Source organism: Artemia franciscana, chromosome 6, assembly GCF_032884065.1.
Source record: "Artemia franciscana chromosome 6, ASM3288406v1, whole genome shotgun sequence".
In the NCBI taxonomy this organism is placed as follows: domain Eukaryota; kingdom Metazoa; phylum Arthropoda; class Branchiopoda; order Anostraca; family Artemiidae; genus Artemia; species Artemia franciscana.
In genome coordinates this window covers 29,601,730-29,628,122 of record NC_088868.1, presented here as the reverse complement: position 1 = coordinate 29,628,122, position 26,393 = coordinate 29,601,730, and the positions used below count along the sequence as shown (strand labels likewise).

The following is a 26,393-nucleotide window of genomic DNA, read 5'->3' as shown; positions in this document are numbered from 1 at the left end:
TTAAGATACAAGAGAAACATAAAGAGTCTAAATAATCAGCCTTGGTCACATACATTAAATATGATTACAATACATATATCTTTTCCTCCAATGGTAATTAGCTAGCGTTGATTTGAGCCAATCAGAATTTTTACTGAAATTTTGGGTCGAAAAGGAAATACTGTGAAAAATCAGATTTTCATAACTCGATTATTTTTAAAAAGGAGAAAAAAAGGGACTGCTCTTGAGTATGCCCAAAATGAATTCGTTTTGCCCCTCCTACTTCAATCACTCCACATTTTAGTTCCTAACGTCCCTTTAATTACATGATTTCGTCGTCCAAGATTGAAAGTCTAAGAAGGATCAAAAGGAAATGCGTCTGAGTTAATATTTTTAGCTAGGAGATCCAAATATAAAAAAAAAACGTTCTGTATGGCACTCCCTCTTTAACTCGTTTTCCTCATCTCACCAGCTTTTTGTTGCTGATTTTGATTGTTTGTCTTCTAAATTTGTGGGCCATTTTTTGATCCATTGCGAGTGCTCAATTGCTTCCAAATTTTATTAGTATATGCACATCCGATGGCTGTGTAATAATACAACATCCCAATTCCCTCATAACGGGAACAGTAAAATTATGAAATAAACACTATTTTATCAGACTTTAAAGAGCAGCGGTAAGAATATTTGCTTGTGGTCGTGGTAATATAGGTTCAAATCGAAAAATAAGACATTTTTTCGTTTTAGAGAAGACTACAGACTTTTTAGTCTTTAAGAAGACTGAAAAATCGAAAATAATAAATACATACAGTTTTTTTTTACTCGTTTTCAAAATGGACTGAAGTAGTTTTTTTCGAGAGTCTATGAATATATGTGAAAATGAGGGGCGCAAAATGGACTGGACTTTACTTAACGATTTTTGTCATCGTTTTCCTTAACTCACTGCCGTTTTTCTTAATGTATTTATAACTTAAATCAGTTTGATGTTTAAGTTATGTAGAGTCTAATTCGTTTCGCGCCCCTCATGTTGTATTCGTAGATTCTCGAGACAAAAATTATTTTTTACTTTTTAATACATTTTAAAAACGAGTTTAAAAACAATTATTTATTATTTTCTTAGAGCGAGCGTACTCAAAATATTATTCGTAAATTAATTCTTCTTTTGACACTTGTTTTTTATTATTTGCAAATGTTTTCGCTGAGCAACAGTCATTGTGATTAGGCATGCAAAAGACCATAAATATTTTTTTTTTAAAACCATATCTTTGTAACGTTCTACTAAATGACCCTTATCTTTGCCAGATTTGTTTTAAAGCTTATTTTCCATACTTCAATTTTTTGCTGACTTTTCCTCTTGCACAGCGCCCTTCTTGAGTGCCCATTTTCTTACATTCAGTTTTGTAAAGCATGATAGCAATACAGGCAGCGATACCACGGTACAAGAAATTTTAGCGGTACTTGCAGGTTATAGTGAACATCATGTTGCTTTTCAGGTTAAAACGCTCAAGCTTTTTATTTTTTTCACTTCTAGTTCCACTTATCTTAAAATTTATTTAATAAATTTCATTAAAATTTGATGAATCCTCACAAGTAAGCATCTTCATCCTTTTTACGCATCGCACCTAAAAAAAAAACAATTTTTTTTTATTTAAATGAAAATTCTATACTCGCCTGAAAAAAAGATCTTAGCTCTATAGACCATTATACTGATTCAAATTGCTAATGTGTTCAAAGAAATGCTTGTTGCTGCTTTTCAAAAAATCTTTGCACTTACTTCTACTACTGCTAACAACTTGCTGCATGACCAGGCTGCATAAGGTCATCGTAGTTATGCACGCTCCTCCCACATCCTAATCTATTCAAAGCCTCCCTCTTTACACCTGCTGAAGAAGTTCTAGTTAACAAGGAATTACCCAGCTACACAGCAGAAATCAATCAATCAATTTATTAATACTAGAGAAAACTATTACAAAAGTAAATCAGTTAATAGGCCCAAGAAGCTATGCTTGTAATGCTTAATCCCAAAATAATTTATAACTACAAGCATAATTTTTTCGGTGGGGGCTCGATTTTCTCACGTGAGCTTCTTGTGGTTTACTCAGATACACAGGTTTCTTCACAAAAACTTAAAGCCCCTACGATACCTTAAAGCAGTGGTTTCCAAAATTTATTTTACTACGCCTCCCTTAAAAATATTTTATCATTTCACGCCTCCCCCCTGAAGTTTTCATAAAACAAAACACAAACCTTTTTACTTTTATAAAATATATTCATACAAACTAGTGGTAAATGACATTTTATTACTGTTTTCACTGAGGTATATTAGCGAAAGGTTTATTAAATCATTGGTGTTCGTGATGATATAGCTACTCGTAGCTCTTTCTAGAACTAAGCGGGTTCAATATTTGGATTTCATTGTAGCCAAGTAAGGAAATCCTGTTTTGCATAAATGCGATGTTGTGAACAGCAGCAGTACTTTCAAAGCTTTGTTTGACAAAGTGTTATATTCTGTGTGAAGATTCAACCACAATAAAACCAGAGATACAGTCTAAAATTTGTCTTTTAATGAGTGTCACAGAATAATTCAATCAGTTTTTATTTTCCAATGCTTGTCAATCAAGTTCATTATCTTCTTTGTTGATAAATGGATTCTGATTCCACGCAAACTTTGTAAAGCCAAGATCACCGACAATTGAATCGCCTAATTCAAAAACGAAAGCAATAAACCATTCAACTGGTCCGCAAAGATTTTGTTTGTTTCTATGTTATCTTGGGCGCATAAATTTAAACATAGAAACATGTCAATCTTATTTTTTTCATTTTGTCTGTTTGTAAAAGCACATGCATTTCTGGTCCTTGCATTGATTTATTAAGACCACTCAATTTTTCAAAAATGTCAACCAAATAGGTTAATTTAACAACAAAATTATCATCCCTAAGCATATTGCCGTTTTCATTATGATTTCCCTCATAGAAAATAGCAATTTCTTCTTTGAGTCAAGTACCCTTTGAATCACTTTTGCACAAGATAGCCAGCGCGCTTCACAATAGAGCAGAAGTGACGCGTAATTAGCTCGCAATGCAAGCTATGCAAAGATGCAATATAAGAATAAGATATCCAAGACTTGCATATCTTCACACAATTTTGTGAACAAGCTTGCTTTTCATGGACTGTTTTTAATGTAATTTATAGCTTTTGTTACTTTTGCAAAACATTGTGAAGTTGCTCGCTTATAGTTTTGACACGGGAGCTGCTCTGTGGAGCAAGCACTTCGTCCAGAGAACTTCGGGTGTTTTCATTTTTACTAGTCTTTGAAGATCAGTTTTGTGTCAGGCCATTGATTGTGTGCACCGTCAGTATAGGATGCAATTATTACATATTATGTCGTTCTCATTGAAAAATTTGCCAGTAAGTTGGAAAACTTTATTGGATGTGGATCCTTCGGGAATTGGTTTGCATATAAGATATCTTCAATTATATTAGCATCGTCCACATATCAAACATATGCAATTTAATGTGCGTCTTCAGCTACATCAGTAGCTTCATTTACTTGTATGGATAATTTTGAAGAACGCATCCGAGACAATAATTGGTCACACATATTTTCAGATATATCATCAATTCTTCTCCCAATTGTATTAACAACAGGCGGTATTTTTTGAAGCTGATTCAAATAAGATTGGTCAAATGTTGTTTTTACCATATCAATAACTGCTGGAAAAACTAAGGTTTCTGCTATTGTGTGTTTTTTTTACATTGCACGATTCTGTACAACACCAGGTATGATTCTAGTAAGGCATTTGATAGAACATGAACAGTTTTTTTGAAATTTTGCTTGGTTTTAGATATCTCATCCAATTTTCTTTAAAAAAAAAAAACTCTTGGGGCTAGCCAACGTATTCAGAATGAATAGTTTCAAGATGCCGTTTCAATTTGCCGGGTCTCATACTATCAGCAGCCAAAACTTTGGAACGCAAAAAAACATTAATTTTTTATTTTTTTGGTTAATAATATTAGTAAATCCGAACGATAGCTAGGATAAGTCGTATTTCCTTGTCTTGAGAAACGTAATTAAAGAAGGAGGTGATATTGAACTCACAGATGCCATTTTTGGATGATGTCCAATAGTTTATAAGTGACTTTGAATGTATTGAATATAAACACACAAATAAAACACAACTCCAGGGACTATTCAATGATCCCTAGGGCCTAAGTGTAGCCCATGGAGAACGTCCAGTATTCATATAAATATCATTGATTATTGACAGAACTACACCGTGTTATACTTTGAAACAGAAAGAATACTAAAAAAGGCACTGTGCAATACAGAAAAAAAAGAAAAGAGAGAATCCTCTTAAACATTTTTCATATGTAGTGGTAGAAAGAAGATGTTTTTTTTATAATTGTATCAAAATGATGGAACTGAAACAGAATCTTTTATTTCCAGCGGAATACTCTTCCATAATTTCACTCCAGCATATTCTAAGATCAGAATTTCTAAGATCATCTACATATCAAAGTCCCATATTCAGGCATAGGAGCATATTTATTGTCCATATAGTTGCCATAAATGATTTTATAGGTTTTATTATCTTTCATAGCCTAGTTGCAATATCACTGTAAATAATTTTTTCCCAGACCACCAATCCATTGAAATTTAGGCTAAATTAGGCTAAGTACAGTTAAAATTAGGCTAAATTACCTTATCTTAATTTCTGTCTCACTGCAAGATCCTTCTTCTTGATTGAACTTTTTGAACTAACAAAATTCACCCTGTCTGCTTGGCTACGTTTGTTATAATTCCATAAACATAAGCGAAGTTTTATTATATTTTTCGTTAAATTTCAGTCTGAGTTTTCAATAAGGATATGGTGTCTTGCATCTAGCTTTTAGAAGCCGGAGGGGGATGCTCACAAAAAAGATGTCTGGGTATTATGTGCATATATTATCTTTATTGGGACGGTAAACTTTTATTTAGAAGGATTGATAATGAAGATACGGGTTGGGTGGCTAAGTTACGAAATGTTTAGTTGCACTATGCGCGATAAAGCATGGTGTTTTTTTTGTTCTCTCATTTCTTACGTATAAAACTTCAGCAATTATTTGAAAATCGTTCACTGGGACTAATTTTAGCAGCTACCTTTAGATTAGTCCGCGCCTCCCAGTTTGGAAAACCCTGCCTATCTCTTTTGTTCAGACGTTTTAGTATGTGCGGCAAAGCTATTTAGAATTGATTGGGCGGTGTTGCCATAACTTCTAGAGCTTGGATAAGAGATTTGTATAGAAGCCAGGAACTAAAAACGGACACCTACTTTCTTGGAAATCTTTGGAAAAAACTTTTAACTTCCCCTGTTTTGTGCCGGTGATAGAGAGGATTAGTTTTAGTAGAACCTACACCATCAGAATTTGTTTTTTAATTAAGCGGAGTAGTATTTTCCTTTAATCCAAAGGGATTATCATTTGAGTAATTTCTCATCTTTGGGACTTCCTTCTGTTGCTACTTGCTTTGATTGACAAACTCCTCGACAGAAGGAAAATAAATTTTGCTTTTTTTTAGTCGAATTTTATAGTCAAACCATAAATTCTCGACAGCTTTCAATGATGGTCAGCCGACTCTGAGGCTCACAAAATTATTTTTAATGTACCGTATGGCCCTAGACGTCGGATCACACGTCGCTTAAAAAGGCAGCTCTTTAGAAAGCATGAAATCTTCCGTGCATAATAATCGGTAAACCCTAAGTAATAGTTGCTAGTAAAATTCATGCTTGTCCCTAAAAGCTGTGAAATATTTGCCAAGATTTGCCCCTAGGACCTGTGCAATATGGTCCGGAGGTATCTTTATACCGAGCCCTGATTAATAACATTTTCATTGAATTCTTTATAAATCTTTTTTGGTAGAGGTGGTATAAATTATTTTTCTATGTTTAAAATTTGTATTTAGTAATCATGGCCTTGACTGGTCTATAGATTTATTACCTAAGTTGATACTTGGTAACAAGTGCGTATCCAGAATTTCGGTTCGGGAAGGGGTGCAAAACACTTAAAAAAAAGTAAAAAAAAATTGGCCTACAAGTATTTCGTTACGTTTTAAAAGTTGAACAGTCTTTTTTTGGGGGGAAGGGGGGGGGGATGAACCACAAACCTGATGCCCCCTCTGGATACGACCTAGCGTGGTAAAATAGAACAACAATTCCAATACCCTAGCAACCACTTTGGAAAGCAAGAATAGTAAATTCGGAAAGTAGAGAAACGTTAAACAGTACAGAAAGGAAGGCAAAGAATTTTTTGGAAACCGTAAGGTGGTATGTAAGAAAATACGCAAAAAGCTCCTGAAAAACCATGCTGCCTCTATTTATTATAAAGAAACACGTCTCTGGATGACCCTCGGCTGCTTTGGGAATATTGCGTGGGTTTTGGCTGGATAAAGATTTCAACTTTCTATTTTGTGTCTCTTTTTTGGGACGGCCCTAAATCAGTGGTGTAATTTAGTCAAAATCCTGATGGGGAGCAAGGTTGGGGCAAACCGAGTTTTAGGAGAGGAAGTTGCCCCCCTGTCCCATGGCAAATTACGCCCCTGCCCTGAATCAATGAACTATAAATTAAGAATTTCAAAATTTAAAGGTTTTACTGCACAAATACTGTTGATACCTAATGACTGCTTAAACAGCTGACTGTAGATTGGATAAAAGAAATTGAATTTAGGAATTTGAATTTAAAAGTTTAAGAATTTTTCGGACGAGCCACCAACCATTCAAGAAATAAGTGACAAATAATTGAATTAGCCACTTTATTATTCATATTATTACCATACTGCAGCTAGGGTTGAACTTGTGTTTGGGCTACATTAGGATGAGGTGTTTCAAGGGTTCATTAACATTAGACCTTTGTTGCACGTCACAATCGTTCCTCGTGAATACAAATCTATCAAAGTGATTTCTGTAACAAATTAAGGTACAAAACATTTCTTGTCTGCCAACAATGTGAGGGTATTGTCTGCAGTATAGATTGTATAAATGAAAGGATTTAAAGGATATATCCTTTCTTACTGATCGCTCAACGATAAATATTCTTTTAAACCCAAAGTGCCGTATTGGACAAGTGTTTATATCTGAAAATTCAAAGACCTTTTTAGATAGCTTTATTACCTCAACATTTCAATGGCCTAGCCGGGATTTCATGTATGGAAGGGTCCGACTAATTTCTATACGGAAGGGGGCTTACACCCTGTGAAATAATTTTTAATACCATTATCCAATAGAAAGCTACCTGCTTATACAATTTGTAACGTCTCAGAAGGGGCTGGACCCTTAAAACCCTTGTCCTGGCTGTGCCACCTGTTCAAGTTCAAAAGTAAAGGACCTTCAGGCCATTCATTGTATAGTCATTTAGAAATTTTATTTGAGTTTATCAAAGGTAACTAAAATTACCTATCCATAATCGCAACTTTCAACGTATATCATCATAATCGTCATCACAACTTAGTAGGCATGGATTTAGCAGAGGCGGTGTAAGGCCGTGCAGCTGGCCCCGGATCTAGAAAATTTGTAAAGGCATGTAAAAAACAAGAATTCCTGAAAGAATAAAGCAGCACGATGTTTTTTCGCAGTCTCCCCGGCCGAAAAAAATTTGGCTACTTAGTCCCTCCTCCCAAAAATTAAAATTCAGGACACGCCCATGGTGGTAGGCTCAGTTTAAAGTAGGAGGTATTTTTTATGGAGAAATAAATAATTCCTGAGACGTTTGAAGAAAGACTGTACTAACATGAAACTACAAGACTTGTGGTACCTAATATTAAACTCTTAATCCGTGATTCAACATCTTTCAGAATAAATAAACACTAAATTTAAAGTAATGGAAATACTTCGGGCTTCAGGTTAACTAATTTGGGCCACGTTCCTTAGAGCGTATTGCAATTTAATTCACTGTTTGCCTCCTAAAACGAATTCAGTTATTGAGATATTCCTATTTTTCTGTCCCAAAGTGCTTATTGCGATCTATTGTGATTATTTCTTTATTACTATGCTTGGTAACGCATTAACTTCACAACACCCTATTTTAGACAAAAATGTTAATTTTATCCAGGGGATGTCAACTTTCAGAAATCACGAGCATCAGGTGGCCATTCCCAAGCGTGGTGGAACTGTTCAGCACGCGTTTCACTCCATGCATGTACGCCAGGTGGCGGAAAATGAATAACCCCTTGAATCTTATTTCTATAATTTCAATTTGATGTTTTGAAATTCACTTTTATTAGTTACAAGTCCAACAAACCTGCCAGTGTAAGTGCTTTAAAAGGCTTATTGGCATAAATATAATTGGGTTTTCATACAAAAACCAATAATTGGTTATATTCAGTAAGTTGTATTTAATTGCAATATGCGGGACTTATTTCCTTGTTATTATTTGTTTCCTTTTGTGCTTGGTAGCAAAGTTTATTGATAACTGATTTGAGTGGAAAATTGCACTAGTGTCAGCAAAAACATCAACGCCATCTAGCATTTACTGACACGGCATTTTTTCACGCTTTGGAATCGTTTTTCTGGCAGGAACTGAAATCAGACACTTATTACTACACTAATTTTACAAACTAAAAAACTAAATGCATAGGAGCCAATGTTGGACCAACGTCAATATATTAAGCACCCAGCGTTGATTATAAGGACCCTATATTATTTATTGCGTTTTCATGCTTGTACCATCGCCAATTTTACGCTAAAAATGTTAAATATGAAAGTCGAAGGCTACAAAAGAAAAAACGCTTTGATAATATCGCTCTACCTCCTTACAAAAAAAACATAGCGTCATTACACGTTTCATTATTCTTTTTTCATTCATCACTCTTTTGTCCAAACTTCAGACTGGCCACTCTCATCTTATTGAAGAAATAGTGTATATTTTAAGCACGTTTCATGGTATAATTTTCTTTGCAGTTTTTTCTTCGTTTATGGATTGTATTTGCTCAGTTTCAGTTTTCTCGAATTTTCGAAATCTCCCTTTGGTACCTTTTTGTACTGAAGACGTCTAGCGGAGGTCGTTACCAAACACATGATCTGTTTTTCACTGGCTGAAATATTTCCACGTTTTTTTTCTATATTATCATTGCTGATTAGGGTGAAAAATATTTTCTTCTTATCATAAAATGAAGAACCTTATCAGCGTGAAGTAAGTGCTAATTCAAGTGTTAGCTAAGACATTACGACGGTTCTTGTAAAATACACCCCAGCTATCGACCCCCCCCCCCAAAGAAAAATTAATTCCACCCAAATCTCTACCGGGTGAAGTTTAATCCAGCAAAATTTAGCACACGAAATAATAAAAAAATAATTGTAATAATTCAGACCATTAAAACTCAATCTACTGCAGATTAAACTTAGTAAAAACCAATCTCCCTAGTATACTAAAGTCAACCACTCAACTCACAAAAATTGTCTTGAAAAAGTCAATCCAGAACTCAATATCTTTAGATTTGCTGGGTTGAATTTTCCTGGGCTTGGGTTTTGTGTGGATTGAATTTCGTTTGATTGGGTTTTTGTGTGAATGTTCCAGCAATTACTTCACAATTATGGAAAGACAGCTTGACTCGGTGTTTCTAGTTTTTACCAGAAAATTGTTGGAATTTTCATATCAAATTGTTATTATTTTCTGGTATATCACAATCGAGGTTATCAGAAGCCAAATTGATCAAGTCACAAGACAGCAAAGTCGCATCTGGAAACACTAGAATTAAGGTTAAAACGTGTCTGTTGCAAGACCTTCTTCCACAATAATTTCAGGGATGATTTGCTTATGTATAAGGCCGTATTCAGAAAGGGAGGGGGGTTTGCAAAATTTTACAATTTCGTAAAATTGGAACAAAAATATATATGACACTTATTACTACACTAATTTTTCCAACTACACAATTTAAATCAATTGTTCTTGTTATCACACTGAAAGAAATGCCAAGTGTCACCAAGCGCTAGACGGCGTTAAGGTCTTTTTTTCGTTGTCACATAGCGCCAGTTCATACTCATATAAGTTACATATAATCCTTACTTGGTAACATATCAAGTTTAAACGAGTTTTAAGTTACATAGAGAGTTTTAATTGTGTTTTGACAGCGACAAATCTTCAAATGTACTATTGTGTTCCATTAAACAAAGGACACAAAGAGTATTAAATTCAGCAAATTATTGTTATAAGCACTAGGCGACGCGGCCCTCAACTCCGTGAAATGTGAACATACCCTCCACAATTCTGCTTTTTTCCTACCTTAACATTAAACATAAAAAAAATTGTCATTGCAATCTTTATTCTAAACGCTAACGTTTATGATAAAAACTATTTTGTCCTCAATGAACAAAAAATTACAACCTTTCATATTAACATTTCCAGCACTGAACAATCTATGAACGCTTTTTCACGCTCGCAAGAAGCTTCAGAGCCTCAGACGCCTCCTGTAGTAAACCTCCGGTCCCTCCTGGATGCTTGCCTCCTAAAAATATCTCAGCTCAAAATAATGTCTACAACCTATCTCATCAGTTAAGATTTCCCTCCTTCATATATATATATATATATATATATATATATATATATATATATATATATATATATATATATATATATATATATATATATATATATATATATATATATATATATATATATATATATATATAAACCAGTACCAAGAGGTGTTCGGTTACTTTAATATTTTAATCGAGCGTAAGACATCAAATTTTTAAGAAACACTTTATGGGAACAGTAATTTCGAGAGTTTAAGTAAGAAAAAAATGTGAAATAATGTGACTTGATTTGGGTGCATATAAATAATATTATCTTCCTGCCACAAAACTTTACGATTTTGCCTAATTTGTGTGTATTTTCCGTAAGCTTTACCTATGTTCCGAGTTATCTAGAGCCTGTACCCTCCCCCCCCCCCTCAGCAGAATAAGTTTATGCTTCTGTGCCTGCCCTTAAGTAAGAGTTTGTGAAATAACTTTTAGTAACGTAAATATGCCTTCCTAAATGCAACCGGTAGACCAAAGAAAGTTGTCTATGTGCTTTTTCTAATGGCACAGGAAAACTATCCACTATTTACAGCTTCTGCCACCTAACGTACAACACACAAGCCCATTTGGGCTGACAGTGCCACTCACGGGCTGCGTGCGACCCTTGCGTCCCTTACTTGAGACAGCATTTTACGTTTAAGATAAATGTTGAAAATGTAAATAAAAAACTACATAAAAAGCACAAGTAAACTGTAAACATAAGGAACACAGCAATGCGACTTGGTTTAAGTAGGCTGCTAAATATGAAGATTGTAGAGTATGGCCTACGGCACTGCTCAGAGTATGGCACTGGCTGTATGTTCTCTGTTATATGTACTCTGGCTATTGTACTATGTACTATACAGAGTATGATACATTCACTGCTCATTGCAGCGTTAAGCTGCCGAAGCACTGACTAATCCTCCTGCCCCATCTAATTTGGTTTGACCACTTCTGAGAAAATCACCAGATTTTTATGTTTAATTTGTAAAAAATTCGTCCCAGCCTAATCAAGGCGACTATTATACCATCTTCCGGGTTGTGTAATAAACTACTTTTGGATTACAGCCTTTGTACCTCCTAAAAGCATATGTGAAAAAAGTGCAGAGTTTGAAAAGCAAGTGCCAAAATTGGCATAGCCAAGTTTTTGGTCTAAAAGTAGGCCTATGCATAAACAATTTCTTTCTAAAGCCTATAGTACATTCTTGTTTTTTTTATAGCAAACAAAGATTAAAAGATGAAAAAGTGTCTATTGTTAAGTAAAGAGAAAAGCAGTGACTAATTACATGGACTTTTCTATGAGAAATACTGCTAATAGCAACTCATTCCAGCGCCTATCAGCTGGGGCCAACACAGGAGTAAATACTTCTTTTCAACACCACTCCCTCCAAAGCTACGCTATTTAATCTCCCTTCCTGAAATTAGAACTTCCTTTATATCCTTTCGTATGACCTCTTTCTACCCAGCCTGAAGACAACTTTCTTTTTGTTTCGCCCTGGTTGGATAGTCGAAAAGTGTGATATTTGGCAATCTAATGTCCCTCTTCTCTAAAACATGGCATAGCCATATCAAACCATCTCTCATTATAACCCTAGAAAGTGCGATCAAACAAAACATTTTTGTAGACAGCTTATTATTTGATCCACGGTTAGTCAGACGAGTATCTACAACCACCCTTAAACATTTTGTCTGGGGGAGATCTAGCCCATCTTCCTCAAAATTTTGAAACGCCCACGTTTCAGAATCAAGCTTAGCCACTGTCGTTACTGTTGCTTCAAATATTTTAATCCTAGTTTGAAGACTGATCTTCTTGTTGTTTTAAACTTTTTTCAACTAAATTAAGAGTAAACTTCGCCATGGGAAATGTACGTAAATCATACTACTAACAACTTACTGCAGCGCTAAGCCGCTTGAGTCCAACACTTCTACCCACGCTAATATTCCATCCCATTCTATTCAAAGCCCTCCTCTTTACTCCCTGCCAAAGAAGTTCCCATTTCTTTTATATAATTGGCTCTGACACTCTCCTGCCCAATTCAAAGACGGCCTACTTTTCGTTTGGCCCTAAATTATTGGCCGACAAGGCCGATCTTTGGCAATCTGTCATCATTCATCCGTAGAATGTGTCCTGCCCTATAATACTAGGAATGTGTCTTATCATTATATAAATAATACTGTATACATTAGTCCCCACTGGGAAATGAATGTATTCCCCTAAAATATCTTTTACGTTCTGTCTGAACACACTATAAGTTGGAATCTAGTTTTTGTAAGTGGTGTCTTATTGCAGCAACATTAACCACGTGCTTTGATTGCAGAAATGACTTGCGAATATTTGCAAAAAGGCTGTTTCTGATAAAAAAAAAAAGAACGAATGTTCGTAAAACGCCATTATTTCCCTTTTTTTGCCTAGTTTGTAACTACAGATTGTTTTTGGTACCCATCTGACTGACAATACGTCAAACAGTGAGCTGTACAAAAATGTGGTTCAATCTCGCTTACTAGGGCTATAATTAGAGAAAGTTTGTGATAGCTAGGGCACGTTCTGTGGATGAAGGATGGGAGATTGCCAAAGATCATCCTCGTTAGCCAACCATCTAGGGCCAAACGGAAAGCAGTTTATCCCCCAATGGGGTAAGAGGAGGTCGTAAGGAAATATTTAAGGGAAACTTAAACTTCCTGGAAGGGTGTAAGAGGGAGGCTTAGAACAGATTGGTATGGAAGAGGAGCGCGCGGACCTGTGTTGGCCTCAGGCAGATCGGTGTAGCAGTGAGTTGTTAGTACCACTTTGGGTAGTACCTTGCATGGTTTTGGATAATTATATATATTCTTTTGTTTGATTTCGCTTTACCATCTTATTACATACAATCTCTGGTGCGAATGTTTTTTAAGCCGTTTACGCCCTTGGCTACATTTACCCCAAAATAGAAAATGAATTAGAAATAGAAAACAAAATTAAATTTCATAAATGGAAAATTTATTTAAAAATTGTAATTATAATTTTTAAACTTCCTCAGTAGCCTATCTATTTTAGTGGTGTCTATAGTTAACCATAGAAGAGCACTACATGAATATTGAGAATAAATAAAAGATAATTGGCACTACGGTAGTTTATAATTATTAGTAAGTTGTGTTTTGAAAAAAAATCGCTTCCTAAATTAAAAAAAAAAATGAATGAAGATAAACTACCGTTAGGAGTTATTTCACATAAAACCTTAAAAGATGTTGTGATTAAATCTTGAGCCAATATTTGTACTTTTTATTTACTTCAAAGATAAGAATGTTTTTTTTCTCTTCTAAAACAACTCATGTTTCTACCTCTATGAAGCTTCCTGTAATTTGCGAGAGGTTATCTTTATAGCTATTATATTAAATTTCCAATGATATGCAAGAAAAACAGAAAAAAAGTTGAGTAAATGGGATTTGAACCTTGCCATTCTCTTTGAACATAAGCGTGCAAGAATTTTGTTTTTTCTTGCGGTGCTTATGTACGTATCTTATTTTTCAGAAAAAACTGTAATGAAGAAAAAACGAGAATATCCCCAGCGAACAAAAAAAGGATAATTATGCAGCTATTTTGGCCGAGACTACCACTTGACCGTCCTCAGTGAATTAAAGTAGCGTCCTGTCCAAGCAACGGTGAGAGGGTATCCCTTTTACCGTTACTTGTAAAGCCCTCTTGCTTTTGCTTGGAGAGGGCCAATTTTAATTTAGTGTTTTGTTTTTGAGGTTTGTTTTGTTTCTATTTTGTCCTTATCACTTTTATCCGTATATTTTCTAGTCTTTGTTACTTTTGTACAGTGAGGACGGTTAGCAGAGGTGTTTCTTGTTCTACATAGTTTTTCTCATTTTGTCATGTGTTGCCAGTTTTGCCAGAAATTATTTACTTATTTTTCAGCTATTCAATGTTTTGACCCTGGATTAAGAAAAACAAAAGCGTTTATTTTCTTGATCTACTATGCTATATGTATATATATTTTTTAGTTTTGACGTTGCAGTCCTTTATAGTACCACTAAAGATGGTATTATTTAAAGAGAATTTCCACAAAATGAAGTTTTTAAACAAAATTTATCAATATATCCCATTATGTTGTGATTGCTAGTTCAATTAGATCAGCCCTGGAAAACAGAAAAAAGAATAGAACTGAACGAAACGAACACGCATGCGTGACAATCATGAGTAGGCTAAATCAAAAAACATTTTTTTCAAAAACAAAGCGTGCTCTTTAAAGTTCAAAAATTTTACCGGTAATTTACGGAAAACTTTCATCATCATTATCATTAATCATCATTTCAGCATCATTACTTTTAGTATGTTATTTTTCTATTCTCCTATGGTTTTCATATATCAACGAAAGCAGACAATTTTAATATCATTCCATAGCTGACATTCAACTCTGCTCATCTACTAAGTTACATTTTTGAAAGTTTTGTTTGCATAGCTTTTTAGCTTGAAAATCTTGAAAATTAGTGAAGAGCTGTTGAAAAATTGACAATCTCCCTATTTTTAAAGAAAATTTAGTATCTTTCCCAAGAAAACATCCATGCAATATTATAATTCAAGCTTGGTGAATGGATAAATCAGAGGCTAACAATTCTAATGATATAAGTATTTGTCCTTTTTTTGCAAGTTAGAGCTGCAGGATTTGTGAAAACACTTGTTTCAGAGGGAAGACATACCTTAAGGTTGCTAGAAAAAAGCCAAAGAAACCTGGTAATTTGCTAGATCAGAAACCTCCCTATTGATATAACTGTGTTTTCAAAGTGAATTTAAGGATTTTAGCCTTTCAATACTATAAGGATTACACCCTCTTCGTGGGTTCACCTTTGTTCACCCTTTCTCCTAGCTTTCAAACAGTTCGAAACTCAGAACCTTTTATTTGGCACTGATTTTAAAATTAGCCCTCAAAATTATTCGTGGATGGTCTGTAAGTAGACATTCTATTTGTTCAACTTAACTGGTAGACGGCCATCCGATGATAGGTTGGCCATGCAAAATCAGAACACATTCCTTGCAAAACATTTCTGGGCATGATCGGGTATTCTTGATTGCTTTCCCTGTCAATTGCGGAAGTTTTAAGAATTTTTAGATATTTTCTTTATATTTATCCTAATCTGTTCCTTTTCTATTTAATTTTTATTTGCTGTTGTAAGATTTTCCCTTCTCATTTTAACTTTTGCCGGTCAGGTTTAATTTTTTTCCTGTGGCCCTATTAAGGGCCCAGCCAATACAAATTAAAAATAGCGGATAAATAAACTTACGAATGTTCAAGTTGATATTGACGTTATTGACAGAATCCTCTTCTCTCTGCCTCTTCTGCTCATTGTCATACTTGCTTTCATATCCGTATTCTTTTTGCCCATATTCATACTTCTCAGGTGATACTACTTTCCCATAGCTCTCAGGTGAATACTGTGGTTTCGGATATTCCTTCTTGTAGTTGTAGTCTTTTCTGTATATATTCCTACTTCTTAATAGCCCAACTGGTTTTGACTGACCTAAAATTAATGATTAATTCGAGTCCAGATGAGTGATACAAGCTAGCAATATTAAAGATTAACACGGTAAAGAAAAAGTTGTCCACTTTAAGGCAGGACGCACTCTCAAGGAATCTTCCTATACCTCCTATGTTAAACATTAGTTCCTGAATTAGTGATTTTGGCGGTTTTTATGTCAATAGAAATAAAAAAATTATTTTTATTTAGACAATTATTTTTTTTTTTATAATTCCAAAATAATTATAAAACCTGTCTCGGGTTTGCGTTCTAGATTGCTATACTTGTCACTGTTGCTGTGGGGCAACAAAAAATAAAGCAAAAAATTTTCTATTCAACAATCAGAAACTTATTTCTATAATATATACTTCCTGGCTGCAGTCCCTTCAAATACTTTACATATTTGTGTTCCGAAGTAAAAAATTCCCCTCAAAAAACTAGATCCAGCTGTAATTGGAGCGTGCGAGAATGCATAAATTACACCAAGGGACTAACCACTCGGATTGTTCAGGAGCGATTCAGTCAAGTATTAGTTAGTTGTAACCTGTTTAAACAGAGTCTAGAGAATAAGTAGCGTGCAGACAGCAAACTGCCGATTAATAAATACACATAACAAATTATATTGTATAAATAATTACAAGAAGAATTGCTAAGGTTAACCTGCACCTAATCGTAAGTTTGAGTGAGAAAACCCTTAAGTTCAACCTTCTTATGTTTGTTTGGTTGAAGCGACGAAGAAAACTGATACCTTTGTATTTAACTGAATTGCCGCCAAAGAAAAAGAATTGATTATGGAGTTTAATTTTTGGACTTTGGCTAGGCCTTAAGCTGAGACATTGGAACACAGTAATCATTAGAACTCATGATCAGTGAGTTTATTTTCAGAACTCACTATTGTTGCAAACTGATCACCCTTGGTTCTCAGTAACGTCGTTTTCCCCGTAAACCAACGAATTACCTCCGTTTTTGCAGCAAGTAAATGCGTCACAGCGGTTCAATGGCTGCGTTGAACTCTTTCTACTGGGTCGTTGAAAATCGCATACGTTATTTTAAATTGAAAGCTTTTTACAACAATAAATTGTAAATAACTGAGAAACTTGTCATGTTTATCAGAGTTTTTCCATTAATTTGACAACAAACATGAGGGTCAATATCCTTTTAATCCAAGATTTCAGTCGTTAGTGCCTAGGGGAATATTTTAAGGAAAATGAACGTACAAGATAATAATTATATTTTTAATTTAGCATAGCTAGTCTTGGCTGATACAGGTCAACCCTTTAAAATTGTTCTTTGCTTTTAGATCTCGATTTAACCTATTCCTATGCATTTGCTGTTTAATATCTTATAATACTCTTATGAGACAAAACAATTTTTTAAGTTTCTTTTGTTTCTCTGTTTAAGTATCTCATAATATAATTTTGCGCTTTAACGGCTCCAATGAACCATTTCTGTGTGAACATTTTTGCGATTTCCTTCTATCCACTACCCGTATTTCGTTTTGCTTAAAAAATATCGTATCAATGGTAACCAAGGTTTAGACGTGCTTTTTGTCACCAACAGCGCTTTAAAGTCTTCATTTTATTCTTCTTCTTCTACACTGCCGTGACGTTGCATTAATTGTTTTAAAATTTGTTAAGAAAGACAGTCAGCTTGGGATATTATATCGTTATAGATATTGTTTCTTGTAGCTGTAGTCTTTTTTAGATGTTTTTTTTTCTTAGAAGCTCATCTGGTTACTATGAACATTATGGAAAGAACATCCGATTATCTTTAGAGAGAGATAATCTGGAAGCAACTTTTCCTGGGGTGTGTCTCTCCGTGGCCTGATCGTTTTCATTTGCCTGAATATCCAAATTCAGAGACAAAAGCTTTCAAATGCTGCAAAGCTATTGAAAATTCAGGCGTGATTTCTCATGTTCTGACTTAGTTTCAGCTCCTTTAAATATATAAATCAAATATAAAGAAATTCTTCTTTTTCAGAATTTACAGCGCCTGGTTCTATTAAGTATCTGATTTGCCAATTGTCATTTCCATTGCTCCATTATAAAGTTTTCAATGACTGTTGAATATTCTTTTGAAGCAGTCAACATAAGAACTTTTAGGGATAACGTCCCCAGGAAGACTCTTCCGAATCGATTTGCAACGAGAACGAATCTGTTCTTCACATACTCTATTCAAGACGGGTCAATTTTAAGGTGATTAGACCCAGCTGTGTACCTTCGTGTCTGTCTTGTCAGTTGGACAAAGAGGGCACAGTACGAGAAAGTTCTACAAAAAGAGGTGAATCTACGCACTGGTAGAAAAGAGCTATCGACACTACATGAAACTTTGCACTAACAAACTGGAAAGAGGCAAGGGTAGCAAGTGAAACATTCCATATTAGCCCTGTTCTGGATCTTTTGAAGTGGTGCCAGCAACTTTTTTGAAGCACCATCATACAGTGGATATCTATCTTCAGCGATAGGTCTGATGCAAGACTTGTAAAGTGGAATGATTGAGCTGAGCGGTCGAAGTTTTTTCAACGAAGAGGGATTCCCAGCAGAAGGTTTTCACCCGATCTAGGTGGGTTTCCCAAGATATATCTGTAGAGAAGTAGATTCCCAGGAGACGAAGCTCATCAACTCTCTTTGATGAAGCTGGGGTGTATGCATGGCCTTTTCGATCGGGAGATCAGCAGCTCTATTGTTTTTGCTGCATTGCATTTGACCATCCAATCATCGGGTCACTTTTTAATCTTCGAAGACCCGTCTCTATCGGTAGGGAGGCCTGGCTTTGGTCTTCATGTTTTGGGACGGCTGTATATGTCGTGATGTCGTCTGAAAAATGATTCAGAGGGCTTGCAGAGTTATATTCCATATCATTTATGTGTGTAAGGAAAGGTGCAACTTGGATATTTGCAGGAAGAGAACCCCTCAGAAACAATCCGCAGTGATCGACCAGAAAGAAGGCTCTCAGTCATTTTTAACATACCTCCATAGACACTATACGCGTAGAGTTTCTTGATTAGACTGATTTAATATTTTTTAACCGAAATAATAGGGCAATATTAAAAAAAAAAATACTAAAACAAACCTTCATGTCTACCCTTAAGTAATTTAATATCTTTGATGTCATTTATATTGATTGAGTTGTTCAGATCCTCTTTTTTTGGCACCTCTTCACCTGAAAACAAAAGAACACAATGTATGACCAGGGTTTCCGGCAGTGGGAAAAATACTCAAAACTCAGTTAAATACTGAAAAATTACAAATCACAATGTAAAAGCTAAGAAAATTGTATACTTTTCTATAGGACAATGGTAAAGCATGGATTATAACCCTTTGACGCCCCTCAGCTGCGGCTCCATAACACAGCTGCATAATGATAATGCTCGACCACATTTGGGCTCGAATAAGTAACTGTCTTCACTAAAGTCACTAAATCACTATTGCTGCACTGAAATCGCTAAAAATAAGTAACCTGCCAAAACATGGTCGTTGGTGGTTTTATAGTGTCAGTTTAGTAGTTCCATACTGCGCAAGGAAACACTATGGAATTTTGGAAATTCTTTTAAGTATTCTAAAATACTTACTTATGTCATTTCTAAATGTGGATCATTTATCTTTACCTCTAAGCCCCTAATTAATAATTACATAGCTCAAATTATATAAGCTCGTGGAATGTGCAATAGCTTAACTCTTTTCAAACAGTTCGTGGTAACGAACTGTAAATGAGGAGTGACCGGCTCAATAGTGACCGAAACTCTAAAAAACGGAATTCTGATACCAATAGATACATCAAAAGAAACCGATTTTTATGCTGATTTCGAATAGCATGATTCTTTTCTTCTTAATAGCATAACCCTTGTGATTTACAGCAAACTGTAAACCTTTGGCAAGAAGAAAAAATCGTAGTATTGAAAATTCAATGAGTGTATAACATTTGGGCTATATATTTTTCAATTAAGGGGGGGGGATAAAGTTTACTGATTCACAGGGGGGGGGATAAAGTTTACTGGTTCACACTTATAAATGATATAAGTATTTTTGATGTTTTACAGTAGTTTCCTGAATTGTATAGTGTTTCGGTACTTGTGTATTGTAGCCACCGCACTCAAGTTCTGACGAGAAGTGAAGTTCGGTTAAAAACCGGTTTTTCCGACGATGGGGTAGAATTCATTCAGTTTGTGCTCTGTTTTAATAGGAAATAGTGTCTGACCATGGATGTTAAAATGAAAGTTTGGGATTTGTCAAAGACTGAAGAAGAGGCAAATAGACTTTTCCAGGATAAGGGGTGTTGCCCAAAACAAAACAAAAGTCAGGTTAAGTTAGGTATTATATTTTGTTTTATTTTATTAGCATTAACCAAATCTTACTTCTCGACAGAACTTGAGTGTGGTGGCTATAAGACACAAGTACCAATGGTTACATTATGGAGAATTGAACTGCTAGACTCATACCAATACTCCTAGAGAAATGCTAAATTCACATTAGGTACACTTTCCACCTAGGACGAATTTGGCATATTCGGTTTTTTCTGCCATCTTTACAGTAAACTCATTGCTGTAAAAATAGGCTGCTATATTTTTTCAAGCTAGTTTATACTTGAATGTTCTAGTGTGAGATTTTCTGAAATGAAATATAAGCCTTTTCTGGCGACTCAAAACATAAGCAGATCATTAAATTTGAAGCTGCTAAGCTGCATGCAACGCAAGAACTGACCAGAGTTACTAAATGTCTGGTTTAGAGTTGCGCCGTAGTAAAAGTGAAAATGCACCGAAAGCTCCATTTTTCGAGAGAAAATGTGCCAAAAAAAGGATTTCCCCCAAAAATGCACTAATTTGACAAATTAAATGCGCAACCGTCTCAAAAAATGCTGAAATGGCGCAGATGCACAATATCTAGCTACTCTGGAAACGGAATCTTTGGAGAAAAATCAACAAATTTTACAAATAACTTAAACATGAAGAAGTTGTCAAACCTAGTCGAGGCCGAAGGCCTCGACCGAGTCCGTTGATTTTTGAATTAAAACGGAATAGTTGCGGGCGTCAAGTCTTGGCTAATTGTAGAAAAGGCCAAGACAGATAGTCCAATTGAGTGAGAAGCAAACCTGGCATTAATTCCCCCCTTATTAGGATTGTATAAAAAGGAGATTAGTTCATTTGCTAATAGATATGTCTATCTATTATCCGTCATTGCGTCATTGCTAGGGCAGTAGAACCAAGGTAGATAGTCGTAGAGCTAAGATAGTGATAGAGCCGATAGTTTTTTCAAGTGTTTGGTTAGTTTGGCGTGGGTAAACGGCGGGAGTATTCGGGTGCCTCTCTTATTGGACCAATACGCGGTTTGTTATCTTTTAGCGAATCAAACCTACCTAGAGTCTCAGACAGGTCACTGGTGAGGAAAACCATATTCTTGCCTCGTACATAACATTCTGCTTTATATAAGCTATAGGAGCTGAATAAAATAGAAGATCTCAACATTTTCTGTCGTTTTCCTCCCTTACCCCTGTGAAGTTTGACTTGGATATAGCTCATAGTCGTTTACTAATTAGTAAACACATATGTCAATAAGTAATTTTAATGAATCTATTCAAGCCAAATCCCGTCTGCAATGGGTGAACTATGTTGAAATTACTTTTTTTTTTAAATAAGTGTGTTATACGAAGATTAATTTTTGTCAAAATTGCATGTCGTTTCAATATTAACCCTCTTTACTTGCAAACAGAAAGTATATGTAAAACTTGGCTTACAAATGCGCCCATAAACATCTCTCTTTTATATTTTAGTGTCCCACTAGGGGTGACGATTAAAAAAAAAAAAAAAAAACGATAATACTTTATAAATGCTTTCCATTCGAAAAAGTTATTTTTCATGTTGCATGTGATGGGGAATCTGTCTTTTCCGCTTGGCTGATATAATTAGTGTAGTTTTAATTTTGATCCGACCTTATTTTCGAACGGTTTTGGGCTGTTTTCCGAAATTCCCATAAATTGTTTTCAGAATAAACTTTTACCAATAAAATTAGCCAAAATAACAGTTACCATTCCTGAATCATCTTCGAATGGCGATTAATTCTCATTTGAAAGTTTTTTTTTTAATATGCTTTTAAATCTTCGGTTGCTATGAGCTAGAGTTCGTTTTTTACTAGGTTGCGTCTGACGACACAACCCTCTTCTTCACATCGTATATTGATCATCGAGCGAAAGCTTAGTGTACTATTACAGTCAACTCTTACTTTGCAGATACTTCTCAGTGCTAAGCTTGATGAACGACGTCACAAAAATTAACCAATAGAATTAAAGAACACTTTAACAGGAAAATATAGGACAATAACCTTCTTTTTCTCTTCGCTTTAACTGTTATGATGACTAAAAGTTTCCATTTTGATTCTATTAAAATATAGTTTATGCAAAAACAATGAAATAAGAGAACGATAAATAGATCCCAGAGTCAAATAAAAATATAAGTACTTCCAATCGGCTGAAATTATTCACTAAAGGTGGAGCACACAGGGAAGAAGGCGGGGGCAATAATTCAAAAATGATCTTTTTTCACTAACAAACATGATCTTTTTCACTAACAGCAATAAAATCATTATGCATAATTTTCTAGAATGATGAAAATCAAATAGATATTGAGAGAGAGATAAAAACTGCCTATTGTACCGTAAAAATTAAATGTCTCTTTTGTTCCAAATGATGATCTCAAAAGGATAATCTTCCTTATCCCTGAATAGGAAGGTCATGCATTATCAAGAAACTAAATACAGGGTAACTTTAGTTTGCATGGTGGACAGGTATATTTAAAACCTCATTACCCAAAGCTAATATTTCTTGAAATAAGATTTTAGGCTTAGTAGAACAGTTGAGAAGTTTTCCAATCTTATTTGTCAACACTGTAGATGATTTAAAATTGAGACAAAGCATGTTTTGAAAAAAATCGAAAAAAAGCTCTTGAAGCTTTTAGCAGGGATTAGTTTTTTCTTTCCAGGTTTGAAGGAAAAATCTGTGAAGATCTATGGAATGCAACTGAGTAATGTGCCTCCAGTTTAATGTATAGTGTAATTTAAGTAAATTTTGAAATATTTACTGTTTCAATCCAATATTTAAAACAAAAAATTAAATACAATAAACTGAACTTAAACAAATTATAATTAAAATTAAAATTAGGCTTTGTAGTCTTCGCTTAGAGATAGTGAAACATTTTGCATCGCAATCATCATCCATCGGTTTTGTTGTTTTTGTGTTTATTTCTTTTAATAAAACGCTTTTTCTTCTAAAGAAAATAATTGGTTTCTTCTAATACTTATGAATCGGATGTACCTCTCCAAATTCGGCCAATAGATAAAGAACCAATGGTGTCTTAATTATTTCCTAAGTTACTTCAAGAAGAATGTACTTTCCTAGAAGTGTGTACTTGTGTGTATGTGGGGGGGGGGATTAAAAAAGGATAAAAATCCTCCTGGTCCATTACTGGCGCATAGGGTTTCGAATCGACGTTTCAGTTGCTAGCAGTGTTGCCACAGGTGACACTTTCGTGCCACCATTGGCACTTTTTTTTAAAGTCGTACTTTTTGGGAAGCGTGACGCTATTGTGACACTTTTTAGCACTTTTTACTTTTAATTTTTTTTCAATATAGCACTTTTTTACACAGACGAAATTGAAAAAAGGAAAAAAAGGGGAAGAAAAACTGTCAATGTAGAAAAGCATCGATATCCTTTTTTCTTTCATTTTTCAATCCTTTGTTTTCAGATTCAGAAACGCGCATCTCCGAATCGAGTTCTGAAAGAGTTAGTATCTGATTGACTATTAGTTGTATTTATCATAGGGTAATCAATAGCTACGACCTATGTTCGTGGCATTCTGTTAAGTATTTTCAGAGAAAAGAAAAGTTCCAAGTATCCGAACGCACTGTAATGTTCCAGATAGTCCATTTTGTGGAAAAACTGGATGAAAAACTTTCCGTGTAAATGAAAATTTCTGTCCCTTTTCCAGGTTTTGAAAATAAAATTAGACGAATTTTTCTCTTTTTTTATTTCTTTTTTTTGCGCCATGAGCAAAGACTACTGAGAAAAAAATGAGAAGAAAGTACTCTGTAGGACGAATTCCCATTTTATACAGTGAGCGCCATTTGCATTTAAGTGGATTTTAAAAGGGAGGGGAGGGGGACATGAAAACTGAAAAGAGTGGAAGCGCTGCAAAGAGCGGAGAATCAGCACCACCTAAGTAAAATCAATATCACCTTTTTATTGCTCATAGAAGAAACTCGAGCTAGCTTTTCATGGTGGAAAATTTGAAGACGCAGAAAACTGCACGGAGGTGATGCCAACTCCCAAGCAGATTTGATAATATTTTCATGGTTCATTTACACATTATGGAAATGCATGCGGGAATCCGTCCGTATCTTTTTGAAAGATGGCACAGAAAACGCTACGTTTTAATGCAAAGTTTTCAAATAAATGCATCAGCGTGACCTAAGTTTTCAAAATGAGGACAAGTTCGAAAAGAAGAATATTGGCTAATTTTCTAAGAAATGATTGTAATTAGCTGCAGTGCTTGTAGCTATCATCAAAACATTAATAAAGAATATAATGTTCTTAACCTACTCTGAAAGTTGTTGAGCAATAGAGAACCAAATGACACCATTTTTCTTGGTTTTCTCATAGCCTATGTGAGCAGTATCGTAAAAGTGGAGGTAGCCTTGAGCCAATGTTATAAGATCGTTAAGTATTTGATGGTACATAGTCATGATTTTATTCATTTAAAAAGCTTGCCAAGAATCCGTCATGATTTGTTCAAATCGTTGCGGAAAGCTAGAGTTTTTCAAGCACGAAAATGGACGGATTTCCGCAATGTGTAAATGCACTATCAATTAGAAAAGCTTGTTGGTACCAGCAAGGTACCAGGCAAATTTTTGGAAAAGGACACTTTTGATACTAAAGAGACAATTTTTGCCACCCAAAGTGGCACCAAAAAAACCTGACAAGTGGCAACGCTGGCTGCTGGCTCTTTCTACAGGGACAAGCAGCAAGCTTCTCACTCAACCTTGCTGCGGCGGAGATCAAACCCGGGCCCCGTATTGCCAAGCAGAGCATCAATCCACTATGCTGTAACAAGGCTGTTTTGGTATGTGCTCTTCAAAATCCCAAAGCTTGTTCAATTTTTTTTCTGTTTGTGATGTTCTTTTTCTTTTTACTCAAGCCAAGTATTGCGCCAAGTATTAAACCAGTTTTGACTAATATACGTTATGTCTTGGGCACGACACGCTGATATGTCTAATCAGTATGGCTTCAAGCACAGAAACAAAAATAGACACTTTAATAGTTACAAATAAGACCATCTATTTTACTTTCTACCTCATTTTGATATAAAATTATTAAAAGACATTTTAAAAATGCAACCGAGGGAAGGGGGGGGGTTAGGCCTATTCCCTCTGGGATCTCCCAATTTGTATAGTTTTCACCTTTATTCATGCCGAACTCCTATCAAAAGTATTATTCCCCTGTGGTTACACCTATGCTAGATAATGGGCAGGATAAATTTGCAGATGTTGAAAAACAATGTGACATAGCAGTTTTTGGTTATAAATGACTTGTACAAATTCCCTCGAACAAAAACGAACGATGAAATTCTATGTACAGAACGTTTGTCCAAAAATCGAACACTTTGTACACATTCTCCCTGTTTAAATGCAAGCTTGTTACTTTTCCCCCATCAATTCCCCGTCTTTATGCTCTTTCCCCATATTAAAAAGTGCCAACTCTTATCCTTTTAAATTTTCCCGAAAGAAAAACATAGTAAAAGAATAAATTCGACGCCTAATTGTTTGAAACTTTTATCATTTCTCAATTATTTTGAAAGATCGAACATACCATACGCTGAAAACACGAACAAAAGAAGAGAAATGTATATCAACATCCTTAAGTGTCAGGTAACTGCTTTACAGTTTTCCTGGATGAAATCGAATTAAGTTTGAGACACCTGTGTGGTTTTACAACCAAAGGCAACAAAATAGCAGAATGAAATAAAAAGACAAATCCATCTGTTATATAAATATTTCAATGCAACACTTGTGAGCTAATTCCGTGAAAAAGCCATTAAAAAGAAAGAAAAAAATACTGTAACTGTAGGAATCAAGAAATCAGAGTGAAGAAATCAAAGAGTGAAGTAAAGATAAGAGCAAAAAAGAGAGTAATGTCGACATTTCGATGTATCCATATTTATACTACTTGAAGAAAAACTAGGGAGTAGGAGTAAGCGTGTGCGTATGTGTGTACGAAGGGACTTAGGGCTCACTGACCCCCCAAACTTAAATTTTTTCTATAATTTATTTTAATTTAATGCAATTGGTCCATTTTTACTATTTTTTTCCTTTGATTTAAGTTAATCGAACCTTCTATATTCTGATTCG

At 34.9% G+C, this 26,393-nt stretch overlaps 1 protein-coding gene across 4 annotated transcripts; it reads right to left on the bottom strand.

Annotated features, from left to right (window-relative positions):
* Positions 1-1,462: 1,462 nt before the first annotated feature.
* Positions 1,463-26,009, bottom strand: LOC136028286 (uncharacterized). 4 transcript variants are annotated; one of them, XM_065706034.1, is made up of 5 exons: positions 25,855-26,009; positions 19,075-19,164; positions 15,769-16,005; positions 10,331-10,451; positions 1,463-1,598 (listed from the first exon to the last, which is right to left on the bottom strand). In XM_065706034.1, exons 1-4 carry the CDS (start codon positions 25,898-25,900, stop codon positions 10,363-10,365), a joined length of 462 nt encoding a protein of 153 aa, XP_065562106.1. In that variant the 5' UTR covers positions 25,901-26,009; the 3' UTR covers positions 1,463-1,598; positions 10,331-10,362. The 4 variants fall into 4 exon arrangements, with proteins under 4 accessions (XP_065562106.1, XP_065562107.1, XP_065562108.1 ...); XM_065706035.1 differs by lacking the exon at positions 10,331-10,451 and adding an exon at positions 7,405-7,510; XM_065706036.1 differs by lacking the exon at positions 10,331-10,451.
* Positions 26,010-26,393: the final 384 nt, after the last annotated feature.

Excerpts from the sequence above, each read along its gene's own strand:
- LOC136028286 (XM_065706034.1), bottom strand. The coding sequence starts at position 25,900 with ATGTTGATATACATTTCTCTTCTTTTGTTCGTGTTTTCAGCGTATG. Across the intron at positions 16,006-19,074 it reads ACTTAAGGGTAGACATGAAG|GTCAGTCAAAACCAGTTGGG; the intron begins GTTTGTTTTAGT and ends CATTAATTTTAG. Across the intron at positions 10,452-15,768 it reads CAATATCAACTTGAACATTC|GAGGCAAGCATCCAGGAGGG; the intron begins GTAAGTTTATTT and ends AGATATTTTTAG.